This window comes from Stenella coeruleoalba (genome assembly GCF_951394435.1).
Source record: "Stenella coeruleoalba genome assembly, chromosome: 17".
Classification (NCBI taxonomy): Eukaryota; Metazoa; Chordata; class Mammalia; order Artiodactyla; family Delphinidae; genus Stenella; species Stenella coeruleoalba.
Genome location: NC_137163.1, coordinates 57,626,925 through 57,644,440, shown reverse-complemented (window position 1 = coordinate 57,644,440; position 17,516 = coordinate 57,626,925). Strand labels below are relative to the sequence as shown.

Here is a 17,516-nt window from a genome sequence, read left to right as displayed (position 1 = left end):
GGCACATGGCAAATGCTCAATAATCACAGTTAATGACTTGATCCAAAATCTAAATGTAAGTACATGTAGACCCGATGTTTAACTGAATATCAATGTAAGTTAGAAAATCTGCATCCCAAGCACACAATTATATTTTACAGCTTCCTCGGTGATATTTGTCTAATACACTATACTATTAAAAAAACATTTTTATTTGAATGGTGCCCAGTCATATTTAAAAAACTGATTTCACTACAATTTAGAGAGTCTGAATATACTCAGGAGGAAAGTACACAGTAAATGACCTCGAAGTTTCTCCCTTCTTCAGTGTCAGAAGAACTGAGGCTTTCCTGGTTTTCCAGCTAGTCATTTAAAAAAGCTAATGCTCAGGGTAGATTTCAAGGAGAGGCTATGATATTCCTAAAACATTGAGAACTAAATCAGAGTAAAACCTTGACTTCTTGCAACGTACAGTTTGTTTTCAAACACCTGACTAGGCATTAATAAGGATAAAGCAGGCCTCCGGTACTGTCCTAAAAGAATGACTGTGGGGCTTCCCTGGTGGCGCAGTGGTTGAGAGTCCGCCTGCCGATACGGGGGACACGGGTTCGTGCCCCGGTTCGAGAGGATCCCACATGCCGCGGAGCGGCTGGGCCCGTGAGCCATGGCCACTGAGCCTGCGCGTCCGGAGCCTGTGCTCCACAACGGGAGAGGCCACGACAGTGAGAGGCCCGCATACCGCAAAAAAAAAAAAAAAAAAAAAAGAATGACTATGATGTATTTTTTGCTCATCAAACATGTATTAAGTAGCTGTGATACGCCAAGGACTACTCTAGGCCCTGGAGGAGCATCAGTGAGCAAAAAGAACAGGGGTCTGCGTTTGTGGGTTCATTAGAGCATGCGTGCTAGGGGGGTTGAACGAACAAGCTGTAGGAATGTTTGTACAGTGTGATTCCTTTTTGAAAAACATTTATACATTTATGTAGAAACAGAAAAGGTGGGTAGTAGCGTTTGTATGCGCAAGAAAAAAGGATTCAGATCATGATACAGTGTTTGGTTTTCTTTCTGTAAGCATACCCTGATTCTGTAATTTTAAAAAGATATATTTAAAAGAAAGTGACTCAATTACAATTCTAAAAGACAAAATATGAATATTTTAAAGCTGATTTATATAAAACATTTTAAGATATTAGTTTTAACCCTTAGAAAACAACCACAGTAACTACCAGAATTTGTTTAGGAAGAAATGACCATATGGGCTTTGCACTTCTCTGTAGAAAAGTCTGGGCAGTGGATGGGAACAAAACAACATTTTTGGTCACTTGTGATCCTTGATGATTTTATAGTTTTGAATATAATCTTGAAGATAATACAATTTACAAATTAATAAAGCTGATTATTATGGGAAAATGTCCACCTTCACCAATATCAAAGCAATCAAAAAATAGGGGCTTCCCTGGTGGCGCAGTGCTTGAGAGTCCGCCTGCCAATGCAGGGGACACGGGTTCGTGCCCCGGTCCGGGAAGATCCCACATGCTGCGAAGCGGCTGGGCCCGTAAGCCATGGCCGCTGAGCCTGCACATCCGGAGCCTGTGCTCCACAGCGGGAGAGGCCACAACAGTGAGAGGCCCACGTACCACAAAAAAAATAAAACAATGAATTATCAATGATGATCACCACGGCATCATCATAATAATAAAAATGTCCAATAATTAAGGAATGAACAAACAATACCCACTATAAGGCTATGTAAGCAGCCACTGAACATAATACTGAAGAAGAATAATGATACAGAAACATGTTTATGGTTAATTCTTTTCTTTTTTTAATTTTTAAATTTAATTTTATTTTTTTTTTATACAGCAGGTTCTTGGTTAATTCTTTTTTAAAGTGTAACAGCACAGTCCTACAACATCACTGTCTGTGGGTCGTAGGACCACTTTTTTGTGTTTTATTTTTTGTACTTTTCTATATTGTTTTTAATTTTCCACAGTAAGATTTATATTACATTTATATTACATTTATATTACAAAAGTATTTGAATAATGCAAAAAGCAGCACAAACTTCTAAAGTACTACTGTTCTTTAAAATTATACATTTCTTTTCAGCACTTATGCTGGCCATGCTCAATATACACTCAAAAAAATTGATTAAAAGAGTATACATCATCTTAAATATCCATAAATAATGTAAAGAAAGTTATTGAAGTTCTTTAACTATTTTTAGAAGGAAATACTAATTTGAATAATTTACCCACCAAACAAGATAACACAAAAGACCCTGTTCATTTCTCTACTTGCCTTTAAGTTTTCAACCTTTTCCTCAAACGATTTGAATGTTGGGGAGTTTCTACGGAGAGAAAAGAAAAACAAATAGTAAATTACAAACACTGAACAAAAAAGCCAACAATTTTGAAAACATTATTAAGCTGACTGTATTCCTCTTCGCCATTATTCTCAATCAGCAAAAGAACACATATACCATATGTGACACCTGTTCCATAGATGTGCAGGCATACGTACAAACGTTTTATTATGTGAGATTATCGATTCTGTTCTAAGATTTCTACAACGATGTTTTCAATTCCTTGAACAGAGCCAGTCTTAGACATATACATAGAGTCAAGTACATGTGTGAAGAGATGGAACAAAGTCAGGTACAACGTTGAGTCTGTCACTTTCCCAACCAACTTGTCACGGTATAAGAAAATGCCACTGCTGGATCAGTCTGATTCTGGTTAAGGTGCTACACTAGAACTCATGTTTAAATTCACATGTTGCCTGGCAAGATTTCTACATGAACCCACATCACCTAAGCAGGACAAGCAAACCATAGGAGGTTCCACACCAGGGATGCTGGTTCCCAGCAGCAGCATAACAGACAGGGAAAGGAGAGACCAAAAGGAAGGGAGGAGTACAGAAATGTGGCTTTGGCCACTTCACAAAGCTGCCCCAACTGACAGAAGCTCTCTAAGCCCACAGGAAGCCTCTCCTGTGACTTCACATTCATCCATTTGAATTAAGGAGGATCGCAGCACCTGTGCCGCTCCCACCTGGGTTTCCAAAGCTTTTATACTATCCACCTGACCTCCAGTATCCTTCCTACTACCATGATGAAAAAGGAGAAGAAGGGAACAAGGGGTTTCCTCCTTCCCATCGTGGGGACAGGCAATCGGTCCCAAAGTGTGGTCCCCAGACCAACTGCATCAGTAGCTCCTCGGAAGTTGTTAGCAAAGCAAATTCTCAGCCACCCCAGGCCTACAGAATCAGAAACTCAATGTGGGCCCGCTAGGCAGAGGCTTTTAATAAGCCCTCCAGGTAGCTCTGAGGTACACTAAAGTTTAAGCCAAGCATGTATAGTTAAAAATCCTCTGCCTCTATAGAGAGGTCAGGTGAGGTCGTAGAATGTGCCACTTGCAAGGACTTACTGATGAAAGAGGACACTAGAATCAGATCACAGTTGGCTCCAAATGTCACAGTGGGATGAGGGAAGTAGAAATGGGGAGGATAAAAGAAAAGGGGGGCTTCCCTGGTGGCTCAGTGGTTAAGAATCCGCCTGCCAATGCAGGGACACAGGTTCGAGCCCTGGTCTGGGAAGATCCCACATGCCGCGGAGCAACTAAGCCCATGCATCGCAACTACTGGGCCTGCGCTCTAGAGCCCGTGAGCCACAACTACTGAGCCCACGCGACACAACTACTGAAGCCCGCGTGCCTAGAGCCCGTGCTCCGCAACAAGGGATGCCACCGTAATGAGAAGCCCGTGCACCGCAATGAAGAGTGGCCCCCGCTCGCAGCAACTAGAGAAAGCCTGCGCACACCAACGAAGGACCCAACGCGGTCAAAAATAAAATTTAAAACATTGATTAATTAAAAAAAGAAAGAAAAGGGGATTGTAACTAAAGCTAATGCAGATGGAGGAGGTGGGACACCTACATCCATGAAAACAGAAGGTTGATTAGATGAGCACTGTTCACTTTTTTTAATTAAACAGATTCCACATATGAAACAATTTAACAGGTTTACAAAACAGAAGAAATAATCATTCCTTTTTCTAATCGCAAACATTTAATGGATTTCTTACACCAACCTAACATTGTTAGGAAGAGCAACTGAAAACTGGTGACAGTTTTCACAGCTTGTTTAGACTAGAATTCTAGCTCCTACTTCAGAACAGTTCAAGTTAAACATCTAGATAAAAAAAAATAAGAAAACATCAGACCAACTACATTTTGTAAAAATATACTTTACCTCATAGCAGGCATGCTAATTGAGTGTTGAATGGAGCGTATACTAAGAGGCAGCATTAAAAAGAGATAGAAATGGAGTTAGTAAAGTGGTGATTAGACATTATAAAATGCAAACAAAACTTAGTTTTCTAGGAGCTTGTTCTTCTGACACCATGAAGAATTACCTGCTTTTTGAGGTGGAGGGGATCAAAATTATTTCAACATAATTTACTTTTATTCATGAGCCAATTTAATTCTAGCAGTTAATAGAGCTAATAATCAACTTTGCATTCTCATAGCACTTTGAAAATTGTCGAGTGCTTTCACCAGTATCTGTAATGAATCTAGATTGAGCATCAAGGCTCAAAAGTTAATAATTTACCGGTCACAGCACAATCGTGAATGGAACTTGGGTCTTTAAGACTCCTAATCCAATGTTCACCACCTCCCCTCAAAAAATGAAGCGCACACACACACACACACACACACACACACACACAAACACACACACACACACAAGCGAGACCACTGAAGGGCTCCTGCAGTCGTTTTTCTCCCACATACCTGTTATCAGAACAGGAAGGTTTCAAAGTCACTATTTGACAACTTCAAGTGACTTTAAAATTACATGTCACTTCTTAGTGGTAGTCGTATCCAGTTTTCTAGTAAGAGACACCTGTACTTCATCTCAAACTAAATGTTCTTATAGGCCATTCAAATAACATTTGATCCCCTGTTTTACAAGGACCAGCTTTTTATTCAAGGGCAAAGCAGTTCACTGACCATTCGGGTTCAAGGTTATCTACCTCCAGCCATCTCCCATAGAGAACACCTCACAAGATGAAAGTACCTCAATTCTTGGGCTCACTAAGTCACTGTATGCACCCTGCTGATACTGTTAACATGCTTATAAGCATTTTGATCACTGACACAGCATTTTGGGGTAAGCTGGACAGTCCAAGGTTTCAATTCTCAATTATATTTAAATACTCTGTGTGTTTATGATTTAGTTTTCTCCAAGATTCCGTTGTTACAAATGACAATGTGTTTCAATGTAGCTCCTCAAATCTAGTTCTGCATTAGTATGGAGTATGATCTTGATATGAATCAAAAGAAGCTGACAGCTCGTACAGTCAAATAATCAGTAAAATATTTGGACATCTTCGTACTTAATGTTGTACACAATACAGGAAAAGATCCATTGTAGCTCAGCATTCTCTCTTCCTATCACAATGGTAGATACCTTGGATATAAGACTATATTCTGGGAGGAATTTGCTAATTCTTTTCCTGCTTGATTTATTGCAGTGTGTTGCATCCATATTTTAAAGACAGAGATTAATAAAAATCACCTTTCTTAGTTTACAATACCAGAACTCCAAAAGCTACCTGCCCTTCCTTGGACCCTTCTGAAAAAAGCTGCCTCTGTAAGTCAAATTCCCAAAGCCACCTTCCACCATCACCAAGATAATAACTGGACCAGTAGAGTTCCACCCACCAGAGCTAACCTCCTGGTAATTTACAAATTGTTTAGACCAAATTAAAAAAAAACTGATTTGAGATAATTAAGATTCCTATCCTGGGATTTTGTAATTAGAACACTAAGCCGCTGGTCAGTTAGTGGTAGGTACTTGAACCAGAAAGTCATGTAGTGTTCGATGTTGAGGAAGACATTTGGGGGGACCAGGTACAAGCTTCAAGAATGCGGAGGAAACCAATTCCCAAAGAAAGAATTGCATATAAGCACAGAGAGAGGTAGAGGGAATGAAGGAGAGAGGAGCATTCAGGGAAGAGGGCTCAGGTGGTAGAGGAATGGGTTTCTTGGTTTTTGGGGGGTTCTAGAAGCTACCTTGATTTCTAACAGCTTTTCAATGAGCAGGACTAATCTGGGTGGGGCCTGGGCTTGCTTCCTTTCCTCTCCTTGGATTCCAAAAGAACTTTCATTCTATGCAACACATTCTCTTTTTAGGTGAGCGAAGTCACATAGTTTTCTATTCGTCCTAACCAAAAGACTTTGCTAGAACATTTTGGCAGAAATTACCAAATTCTGGCAAAAGAAGGTGCTTAATGGCTGAACACGTGATAAATTATTTGTCCGAAGGACTCACACATTGAATTCAACAGTATCAACAAAATGAGAAAATGGGTGGATAAAGCAAGTATAAATCTCAGAAATGCACAGTTAATTCTAGTCACTGACTCTCCCTAAGATCTCCCTAAGATCTGTAAAAGATCATTTCCTCCAATGGCCAATTTGTGGACACTGTGCCCCTTTAAACAGCCTACAAACTAGTTAAAAGGGACTACGGCAAAGGCAGAGTGAAAAGAATGATCATAAAAGTGAATTGTAGATGCATCAAGTTGACTATCAATTCCACATCCAGCGCACAAAATTAATTCAGGATTATCCTACATAAGAAACAAGTCCTGAGGTCATAAAAGTTGAAAAACTGAATTGTAAAAGTCACGAAGTCACATGGAATTATCAGGGGATGGAGAATTAACACAAGAAGGCAGTGGAGAGCTTATGAATGACTCATCAAGGGATCTTCCCTGGATTAGGTAGGAGAAGGACGGTTGGTGAAGCATCAGTGCAAGGGGATATCAGGAGAATGGGGGAAACTGACAAACAGCGTAAACAGTCAGGAGAAGACAATAATGTTGGAAATACAGACAATTTTAAAAGATATTTTGTTTTTACAGTATTATCATAGGAAAGGACTACCAATACACTTCCAAGAAAACCAAGATAGAAATGATAATTTGGGGCCTTTAAGTTATTAAACACCTAGAAGGTGCCAATGATGTTTATAATATGACTTAAAGAATGTTAAAAATGAACACTTTGAGAATTCTAAGAAACAGTGCAGCATCTCTTGTAAAGAACTTTAAGGTCTTTACAGGATCATGACAACATCATCCTTGCTGGTGTTGCGTTTCAATTAGCAGTTAAGGCAGAGAAAGAATTTAAATATTTGAGTACCATGAAGGATACATCCACTAAATACGTTTAAGTGGGAATGTATAGGAAAAAGCAAGGAAATGATTACAATAAGGTGTTTATTTTGCGATAAATTGCTGAGTTGAATTTCTGTATGTTTTACATTTCAAAATAAGATTAAAAATACACCCACTGAACAGAGAATGAAATCAGTTAAATTAATACAAAGTCGAGGTGTTCCCACTTTTGAGGTAGCCATTATAGCAGGAAGAACAAGGAGTACATATCAATTTCAAGTCCACCCAGTTATCTGAACTTCTCTACAATCCCTATTTAAATGAAATTCCACTTCGTTGCTGGCTAGTCTGTAATCTAACAATTGGGCAGCTGTCCTTACATTTCTAGCTTCTCTATGGAAGGTTACACAAGCTTCAACTTGCCTCAACTTACACATCCTCTCCAATATCACTGAAGTTTAAATACAATACGGAAAACTTCAAAAGCACAAAGCCACGTTGCTGCTGGACCAGAACTGTCTCTAACAGATATATTGTGAGGATTTGTTATCACCTATGAAGTTTAAACATAATATGGAAAACTTCAAAAGCACAAAGCCATGTTGCTACTGGACCAGAATTGGCTCTAATAGATATATCGTGAGGATTCGTTAGCATTTATAAAGCAAACTTTATGAAAACTTTTTCCAGCTTGATTTTGGCTCTCAAAGAAGGTAACCTATAATCAAAGTAGGAATGCAAATCTGGGTTCCTCAAAACACTGAGGAAAAAAATCAAAAAGGGCAACCTGATTCTCACTCAGAAAACACAAAGTACTTCGCAATCTAATAGTTACTTTGGAAAAGTTATTCTTTTAAAAAGCTGAATTGATTTTTTAAAGTTTCCTTGTTTCTTACATAGGTGTTTGATCTTTTCATACCTAATAATAAGAAAGGGGGAGGGGTAGAGGGAAAAGAAGAAGGAAGGAAGTAGTAAACAGAAGATAGAGAAAGAAGAGTTAACATGTCTGAAAGCTTATCTATGTATTACTATCCCCTTTTGCCCTCAAAATAATCTCTTGATCATAGGTGATGAACCAAAGGAACTGCTGGACTGTGCCTGTAGGGCCTAAGTCTTAAACTATCATTGCTCTGGGGAGGCAGAACAATGCAGAGGGTGGTGCAGGCTCCTGAACCCGGGTGTGCCTGGGTTCAAGTCCTGGCCTTCAGCCACGTCGCTGTATGACTTTGAGGAAGTCACTTAACCTCTCTGTGTCTCAGTTTTCCTCATCTGTAAAATCAGAAAAATAATAGCACCTGCTATACGTAGTCATGCCTGAAACACAGTTCACCATTATTATTGTTACGGATGGCTTTAACTGAAACACACATTAATATTTATTTCATTTTATATTATTTTCTTTAAAGCTTTCAAATTTCACCCAGCTATTATTTTGGTTGGTAACTTGAACCCTAGAGTCTAGAACAGTGCCTGGCACAAAGCTGCCATTCAATAAATACTTTTGAATGAAAGAATGAATAAATAATTGCAGTAACTAAAATTAGGAAATATGGGCATAAAAGGTAGAAAAGTTCATTAAAGCTTTTCAAATTCAAATCAAAAGGTACTCTATTACAACAAGAGAAAAGAGGTCATTTCTTTTCCTATTAAGTGGTAGAAGTTGTTTTTTTTTAAAAAAAGAAATTTTCAGCAAAATGGAATTATCTGGAATGACTTTCATGAGTCCGAAACCAACAACAACAACAAAATATCTAGAGGTTTACGGGAAGAAACACACATCAAAAGGATGGGCTTCCCTGGTGGTGCAGTGGTTGAGAGTCCGCCTGCCGATGCAGGGGACACGGGTTCGTGCCCCGGTCCGGGAAGATCCCACATGCCGCAGAGTGGCTGGGCCCGTGAGCCATGGCCGCTAAGCCTGCGCGTCCGGAGCCTGTGCTCCGCAACGGGAGAGGCCACAACAGTGAGAGGCCCGCGTACCGCAAAAAAAAAAAAAAAAAAAAGGCGAAATTTCCTTTGAAGATAAAGGCAAAGTTAATTACATTTCCTCCTAAATATATCAGAAATATTTGACTAATGAGGCTACTGAATTATTAGAGCATGCTATTAATAACATGAAAATTCATGTTTACACTGACAGCAAGTGAAATGAGAAGGCTCTTTTAAAGTTTCTCTCAAAAAAAAGTAAAGGCATGAGTCAGCGTTTGCCATGTATGTGTAGAAAACAAGCCAACAGGAGAGGAGTGACTATGAACATACCACCTGGGGAAAAGCTGTCTGTCCCCAAAGGGCCTCCTTTGGCCTCCCTGCCGCTGACACCTAATTGTCAGGGCGTCAAAAATAGACATCTCTATCTCTGTCTCTGTCTCTCCCTCTCCCTCCTTCTCTCTCCCCCACTCCCTCCCCTTCTCCCCTACCCTCCCTTCCTCTTCCTCTTCCTTACTCACCCACCCAAGGCATACAGCAAATATCTATATCCCAAGTGCTAACTTATTCATTGATAATGTAGTACAATTAAAACTGTTGCTGACTATTCAAGTCAGCAAAATATCCGCAGTTCCATCAGAGAGTGAAATCATTGCCACAAGTCTGCTGCGTTAGCATGGACTCGGAACAAAGGGTAGTTAACAAGATTACCCAACTAATTCAAGCACTTGCAAAAATGGGCCCCCTGCATCCATCTCCATGGGAGGAAAGGCCTTGCTGCTGGGATGGAAACGCTCAAATCTGCTGCCCAAGCTCCTCTCCTTGCACAGCTCTTGGGGGCACGTGGCCAATGTTTGCCTCTGTGACTCACTCATCTAAAAGATGTGGTGTTTCCTTATGTTTTCTATTGTATACGTTTTTATATACTTCTATTATATGTTTCCATATAGTTTCTATTACATATGAACCCATTAAATCAGATTACAATGAGGACATCTTGATCTAGAAATGATTTTTTTTTTTGCGGTACACGGGCTTCTCACTGTTGTGGCCTCTCCCGCTGCGGAGCACAAGCTCTGGACGTGCAGGCTCAGCGGCCATGGCTCACGGGCCCAGCCGCTCCGCGGCACGTGGGATCTTCCCGGACCGGGAACCCGTGTCCCCTGCATTGGCAGGTGGACTCTCAACCACTGCGCCACCAGGGAAGCCCTACAAATGATTTTTTAAAGTGACTTTACCCAACTTTTAATCTGTAAGAAATAATTCCAAAATTTAGTTCTCAAAAGATAATGTTATATCTCCCATTTCCAAATTACAATATAAAGCCTTACTTTAACCTGCATGTATTGATACGCAATATATTGTTCATTAACAACCAGACTGAAAATGATAGCATATAATCTCAATTGCATTTTTTAAATGAAATGAAAAAAAGTGACTGTGTAAGCAGCTAGAAAAGAGCCGCCCAACTCTATTTCTGGTGAATTAAAAAGACAGAACATACTGAGCCATACTTATGTACATCTGCTTAATCTTCTCAAAGGTACAGAAAATATCATTCCTCAACAGCACTTACGAAGTTTTATATTTTTGTTTACATCTAACGTTGTTTTATAATCAGGTATTAACAGGGCTCTTCCATTCTTAACTCATTCCCAGGCCCTACTTCCCTCCCCCACTCCATCCACTCAAAGATTTCAAGCTCTTTCTGAACAAGAACCGTGTCTGGTCTAGGTTACATCCTTTAGACCTGTCCACGATAGGCACCTTAATGTTAGCAGAATGGATTATGTGAGTGAATACATCCTCACACAACTCAAATAACTTTAGATAAAACTGTCTTTTAACAGTTTCCTAAAGCACTTAGGCCATTTTCAATTGAACACCAAAGATACAAAATCAATTCCTATCGCTGATTTCTTGGGTTTTTTAGCACAATTTTAAACTTTAAATAGTTCAACACTTAGGGACTTCCCTGGTGGTGCAGTGGATAAGACTCCATGCTCCCAATGCGAAGGACCCAGGTTCAATCCCTGGTCAGGGAACTAGATCCCACATGCATGCCGCAACTAAGAGTTCACATGCCACAACTGAGGAGCCCGCGTGCCTCAACTAAGGATCTAGAGAGCCGCAACTAAGGAGCCTGTGAGCTACAACTAAGGAGCCCACCTGCCACAACTAAGACCCAGTACAACCAAATAAATAAATATTAAAAAAAATAGTTCAACACTTAGACTTTGTTTATCCCCATGATTTACTGACTTTCAGGGCTAAGTGTCATTAAGAGAGAGCCTCAGCTATAAGTACCTATGTGATTACTTAAGAAGGCACAATGCTAGGCCACAGCAAGTGACTGCTTGAGAAGACAATTCACATTAATAGGAACAGAGATGGAGACTAGTATATTATCCTTCCTGCTTACACTCAAAAGACCTTCCTCCACCTTAGTTTTCTCTGACTACTAATAGGATAATCAGAGAGTCTGTATGGGAGAGAGAGGAGAGGTTTGCTCAATATCACAAAGATTCCTTCTATAAGGCCTGGTTTGGGCTGACATCTTTTTAATGTATGTTCTTTTTTGGCCTAATATACTTTATTTTTCCTTTTGCAACCATGAAATGTTCTTGTGTGCATAATTATAGAATACAACCAGTGTAACGAAATAATAAAATAGTATAAACACTATAAGCTAATAAAACAAGTACTAAAACGTGCTGAGTCATGGTATATTTGGTATATCTCTTAGGCATATTTTACTGCAATAAAAAAATATCAGAGTAACCTGTACAGGACAGAAGACTAACATTGTGAGACAGTACATATGCTGTCTATTACAACTGCATAATGGGACCCAGGTGAAGGAAGATTCCAACATCCTGACAAAGGCACCAAAGAAATTAAAGCATCAAAAAACAAACAAACAAAGTCAGACATTAAAAGGGAGGAATTCTGCATGCCATGGTAAAGCTGCTTCTTTTTACCAAAAAAAAAAGGAAAATGTCAAAATCATTTCCATATCCCTTTGAACCACAGTGTCAAATTATTCTTCTTTTAATGTATCCATTACCCATGGTATACAAGAAACCCTCCCTTGAAAATAGGAATGCACCAGAGAAAAGATATTCCAAAAGGCAAGAAAATTACATAGTGGACAAACACAACCACCCAATGTGGCATCATAATCTAAGCACACTTGTCTCAAACGAGAGCTAGGCTGCAGTGATGGTTCAAACTCTCCTTACCTAAAGGAATGTGAAAAGGCTTGCAATCTGCAAGAAGCCAGAGTAAGCATTAAAAAAGAAAGGAAGTTCTGGTAAATCTAAAACAATTAAATAACCTACTTTTTAAAAGTTGTGTAAGGTTTTAACTGAATTCTAAAGGGCTACACAATCGAGTCAGCACAGAAAGAAAAGAGAGCACCTAAGAGAAGTATATATAACTGTCAAAAGGGTTTAAGAGAGCTGTGTTTATTACATTGTGTTGAAAATGATAACAGTCCAAATACAATGAGCAAGTCATTTGGTTTTTTTGGTACAAAGTATAATATCAATTAGCCAAACTTATTCAACCAACAAAATTCTGGTTGTAAAATCTACTTTCCCCACAAACGGAAAACACAAAGTCATGCAATCTGAAGGATTGGTTTTTTTAAACACAAATCTTTCATGCCAACAGAAGCACAGACGATTTAATCCACATTTGTCATTTTCAGCACTATTTTAATCCACAGGGTGGGTGGCGCAAGGCACGGGTGGACACAAAAGCACTGTGAAGTGGTTTTACCAAAATGGCCAGGAAAATTCTGCAGACGCACTGAAAATATAAATACAAAATAAAAAGCAACAGCTCAAAACAAGATTTGGGCCTCGGCAGGAACACAAATGGTACAAAGCAATGCACAAACGAGCATGTTGTAAGCACACCATGGGATAAAGATGTACCTCCCGGAAGTGCAGGCAGGATTCGGTGCTCCCGGACTCATCCCCATCAGACACCAGGCTCCGCCCACAACCACAGGTTTGCAAACACATACTTACCCAGTGTGATCAAGAACGACTTAAAGGACAAAATTCACAACCAGAATTTTTCAACAACCTTAAATGTATTCATAAGATGATCAGTTTGAAGGCTATGCCTAAAAGAATTTAGGGAAGAATTTCGGGTCCTGGTTTGAAGGAATGCCCTCCCTCACTCAAACAGAGAGGAATCCAGCATCAGCCAGAACCAGACAGGAAACAAACGCAACCATGATAACAGATTTTAATTTGCCTCAGCTTAATTAAGCCAGGAAAAATGAGGACGTACTTTACGTCTTCCAGCTTTTTGGTGATGACTGATCCAACAGATGAAAAAGCAGCTGAAGCCTTCTGTCCAGCCTGAGATAAGGTTTCAGAGGTCTTCTTGTACCTATATTAATTTATAAAAGAACAAAGCAAAGAAAGTAAGCTAACCTTTCCAGTATCCATTATTTAGAATTCAGTGATGACCACCCTCTTGAGAACTCTCAAAAAAAAAATTTAGAACATCTAAAACTCTTCACAGCCACCAGGTCAGCATCATCACATCCACCAGGTCAGCATCACCACATCATCTTTTACTTAACCATCATTTCAGATACAACCCTCTGCAGTGCTCTAGGACAGCCAGAAAGATAGAGGCCTATAAAGGCGGGGCCAAAGAAATCCGAGTAAGGGCTAAAAATAGTCATGGAGCCAAGATCAAAATGAGCCATAGGTTGAATGAAATTATGTCTCTTTATTTTTTCCCTTTTCCACTTAAGCTAAATAAAACAAAAATGAAATCAGATTCCTCACATGTCTTTCACAACTTTATCTCCTAAAACGGGGCCAGAAGCAAGGTAGGACCCATGGGTACTTTTTTATTATCCAAATCAATTTTGGGGGCATAAAGATTTTTTTTGAATTTTGCATATCTGTTGAGCTATCAAATAAGGACCAGTGTATTCTCAACGGGGTACGTAAAAGGTACAATACTTCAAATGACTTGAGTGGGATATTTGCTATAGCACAAAGGTATAATTGACCATCTCCCTCCTCCCATCTACACAGGGATTAGTGAAGGGAAAAACTAAAACAAAACTGAGAGAATATGGTACTTGCACCAAAGAGGTTAAGATCCCCACATTGTAGAAAGGAATGCTCAGGCATTTTTACTTACCCTGTCAAGATCAAATACTAAAGACAAAAAACAACCCAGTTTATGATGATACAAAGAATGGTGTCCTGCATGTTTCCCACTGCCTATTTATATGGGCAGAAAGTGGAGGTGGTCACCCTCGTGCTGTCATGTCAGGATGCAGTCAGCCTCACTGCTGCTGGTCACCAGCTCAGCAGATGGGACTGAACAGAGAACACAGTTCGGAGACTGTCACTACAAGCCTGCTCCTCCTTGTGTCGGGAAACAAAACTGCATCATGAAAATGTTGGATCAAAACCATGTGACCAAAAAGACCAAAAGATTAAGGGGTGGTCCTCTGCCACCAGCATACATCAGAGATGGTGACCTGAGAATCTTATGGTATGTATAGAACAGGGTAAAAAAAAAAAAGACTGGCTCTGTACTGGACCAGACCTGAGTTCAAATCCTGCCTCCATACTTTGAGAGGTTTGTGACCTCAAAACTTATCTGCTCCTGTTTCCTTATCTAGGGCTATCTCACTACCCACTCTACTGGGTTATTCTGAGGATTAAGCGACTCATGTATATATCTGGTAAGTCGATATATAACGTTTTTAGAGCTTAGATTTTATTTCTTCAACTCACGTATGAGGCTGGTTTTCTTTCTGTTCCCTAGAACAGTCTGAAAGACTGAAGTTAGAGAAGGGTCAGATACACTTGAGAATGGGGGGACGGGGGGTGGAACGGGCAGTGCCCTGCGCAGTACAGAGAAAAGCTGCAGAAACGTCCTCAGTGCCTTTCGATCCCGTCCCCAGACAAAAAGGGCAAAGTGTCCTTTACAGTTTCTAGAACAATGTAGAATCAAGGGAACATACGCAGACGTGGCTGTCACATCTTGCCACCCTTTGGCGATGTTCTGTTTTAGTTCCTGGAGCGAATTGATCCCGAGTTTCCGCTTGATCTCCGTTAGGTGCTTCTCTTTTGCTGCTAACACTTGAGACAGAGTCTGGATTTCTTCTTCTACCTGTGAGGAAGAGGGTTGGGGTAGGTATACAGTCATTCAAAAAGTTAAGATGGTTAGCACAAAACTATACTCAAAATTCTAGTCATTTTAAAACATTTTTGATTCATTTATCTGCCTCTTTAAAAACAACATATGATACATTGTTACGTAAACCAGTTTACACGTTGATCTCTCCTGTAAAGCTGCTTTCCTCTCTTCTCTATATTTCCATCTTGAGTCGTCCCCAGTTACCTCACAGAGGCTGAGGGCTCAAACCCCCACGCAGATAATATTCAAACTAACAGCCACTCTCCCGACTGCTGGGTCTGCATTGCCAGCTGAACACTGCTGCTTGAATGCCCATAAAAACCCACATCTGTGTATTAAGTCAAACTAATCTCCATCCCCACCAAAATACACACAACCATGCCAAATCAAAATCCAACTTTCTTGCATATTTCATAGGAGTTTATACTCTAGTATAAACTGGAGCTCACACTGTCAGCCTCCGTACCTGCTGAAGTCACAAGCATAAATAAACCACACCGTCTCCCCCAGAGAGTCCTGCAGAGGTGTGGACCCTCTGATGCTGACTGACCAGCCTCAGCTTGGTGGTTAGAAATGGGCTCCCAACCCAAGGTCAGCCAACCCATCAAGTGGCCACCAGCCAGTCTCATTCAGGAACGTAGTTTAAGGGCTTCCCTGGTGGCGCGGTGGTTAAGAATCCGCCTGCCAATGCAGGGGACACGGGTTCGAGCCCTGGTCTGGGACGATCCCACATGCCGCGGAGCAACTAAGCCTGTGCGCCACAACTACTGAGCCTGCGCTCTAAAGCCCACGAGCCACAACTACTGAAGCCCACGCACCTAGAGCCCGTGCTCTGCAACCAGAGAAGCCACCGCAATGAGAAGCCCGCGCACTGCAACGAAGAGTAGCCCCCGCTCACCCGAACTAGAGAAAGCCTGCGCACAGCATCGAAGACCCAATGCAGCCAAAAATAAATAAATAAATAAATAAATATAAAGAATGTAGTTTGAGAAACTATGATTACACTGAGAGTAGAAGCTTGGATAAAGAAGCCCTGAGATACAGGTGGGGCTCAGTGAGATTTTGAGATGTTACAGAAGCTTAAATATACTTGAGGAGGCCAAAACTATAAACAGAAGCTATGAAGAAAAAAAAAAAAAAAGACTTACAGAGTAGAGGAAAAGCCTAAGCCAGGATAACAGAGGGAAAGGGCAGACCCACAGAGAGGAAGAGACACCTGGTGGAAAAGACTTTTGTCCCAGGAAGTTGAAAAACTGGGTCCCTAAAGTACAGTTGGCCTTCTGTATCCACGGGTTCCACATCCACAGACGCAACTAACTGCAGACTGAAAATATTCGGAAAAAAAAAGTTCCATAAAAACAAAACCTGAACTTGCCACGTGCCGGCAGCTATCTACATAGCATTTACATCGTACTTATATAGCATTTACATTGCCTTAGGTATTATAAGTAATCGAGAGACGATTTAAAGCGTATGGAAGGACGTGCATAGGTTTTATGCAAATACTACACCATTTTATAAAAGGGACTTGAGCGTCTGTGGATTTTGATATCCACAGGGGTCCTGGGATGAACCCCCTGCAGATACCGAGGGACGACCATACAGTCATTAATATTCAAGACCCTTAGAAGAATGCTTCTCTTGGCTTGTGGCAAAGCCATATTCTTAGTCTCGACCTACACAACACTTCTATGAGCTCAAAGACAACATGGCCTGTAAAAACAACAGAGTATTGTTAAGCGGACTGACAGTACTCAACAAAAGGAAAGAAGGATAAATCAAATGTGATGTGGCTGCAGCTGCCAAAGAAAAAAAAAAAAAAGAATAACATACTCTCAGATGGCCTTAATTAGAATACAGGCCCATAACAAAAATAATCCTCTGTGCTTATGAGACAGGACCACACATACTGTACCCTTTTGGGAAGTCACAGTTTGAGAAGTATATTGACAAAGTGGAATATGAGAAGAAAAGGGCAACAGTGATGAATAAGGTTCAAAATCAAGTAAATTAAATGACTTGCCCTAAGTCACCAAACTAATAATGTAGGAACCAGAATTTTAACTCAGGTTTTCTGAGTCCACTTCTCAGTTTACTGGCTAATTCTCATTACACATCGTTAGCTTTCTAATATTTCTCTTTACCTGAACTCCAAATTTCAGATACTTCAAAGACTAGACTTAAAGGTTAAGTTTTCTACCCCTTGACCCATCCCTGAGGTATTCACTTGCCCTAATGAA

At 40.3% G+C, this 17,516-nt stretch overlaps 1 protein-coding gene across 3 annotated transcripts in view; it reads right to left on the bottom strand.

Moving 5' to 3' along the window:
- LOC307175830 (tumor protein D52) overlaps positions 1-17,516 on the bottom strand; it is a 120,258-nt gene that overhangs the window by 4,576 nt on the left and 98,166 nt on the right. For all 3 annotated transcript variants that reach the window (XM_079901405.1, XM_079901403.1, XM_079901404.1), the window contains 3 exons: positions 15,101-15,249; positions 13,393-13,494; positions 2,281-2,329 (listed from right to left, as the gene is read on the bottom strand). In XM_079901405.1, coding sequence (XP_079757531.1) covers positions 2,281-2,329; positions 13,393-13,494; positions 15,101-15,249 — 300 coding nt within the window. The remainder of the gene's footprint in view (positions 1-2,280; positions 2,330-13,392; positions 13,495-15,100; positions 15,250-17,516) is intronic.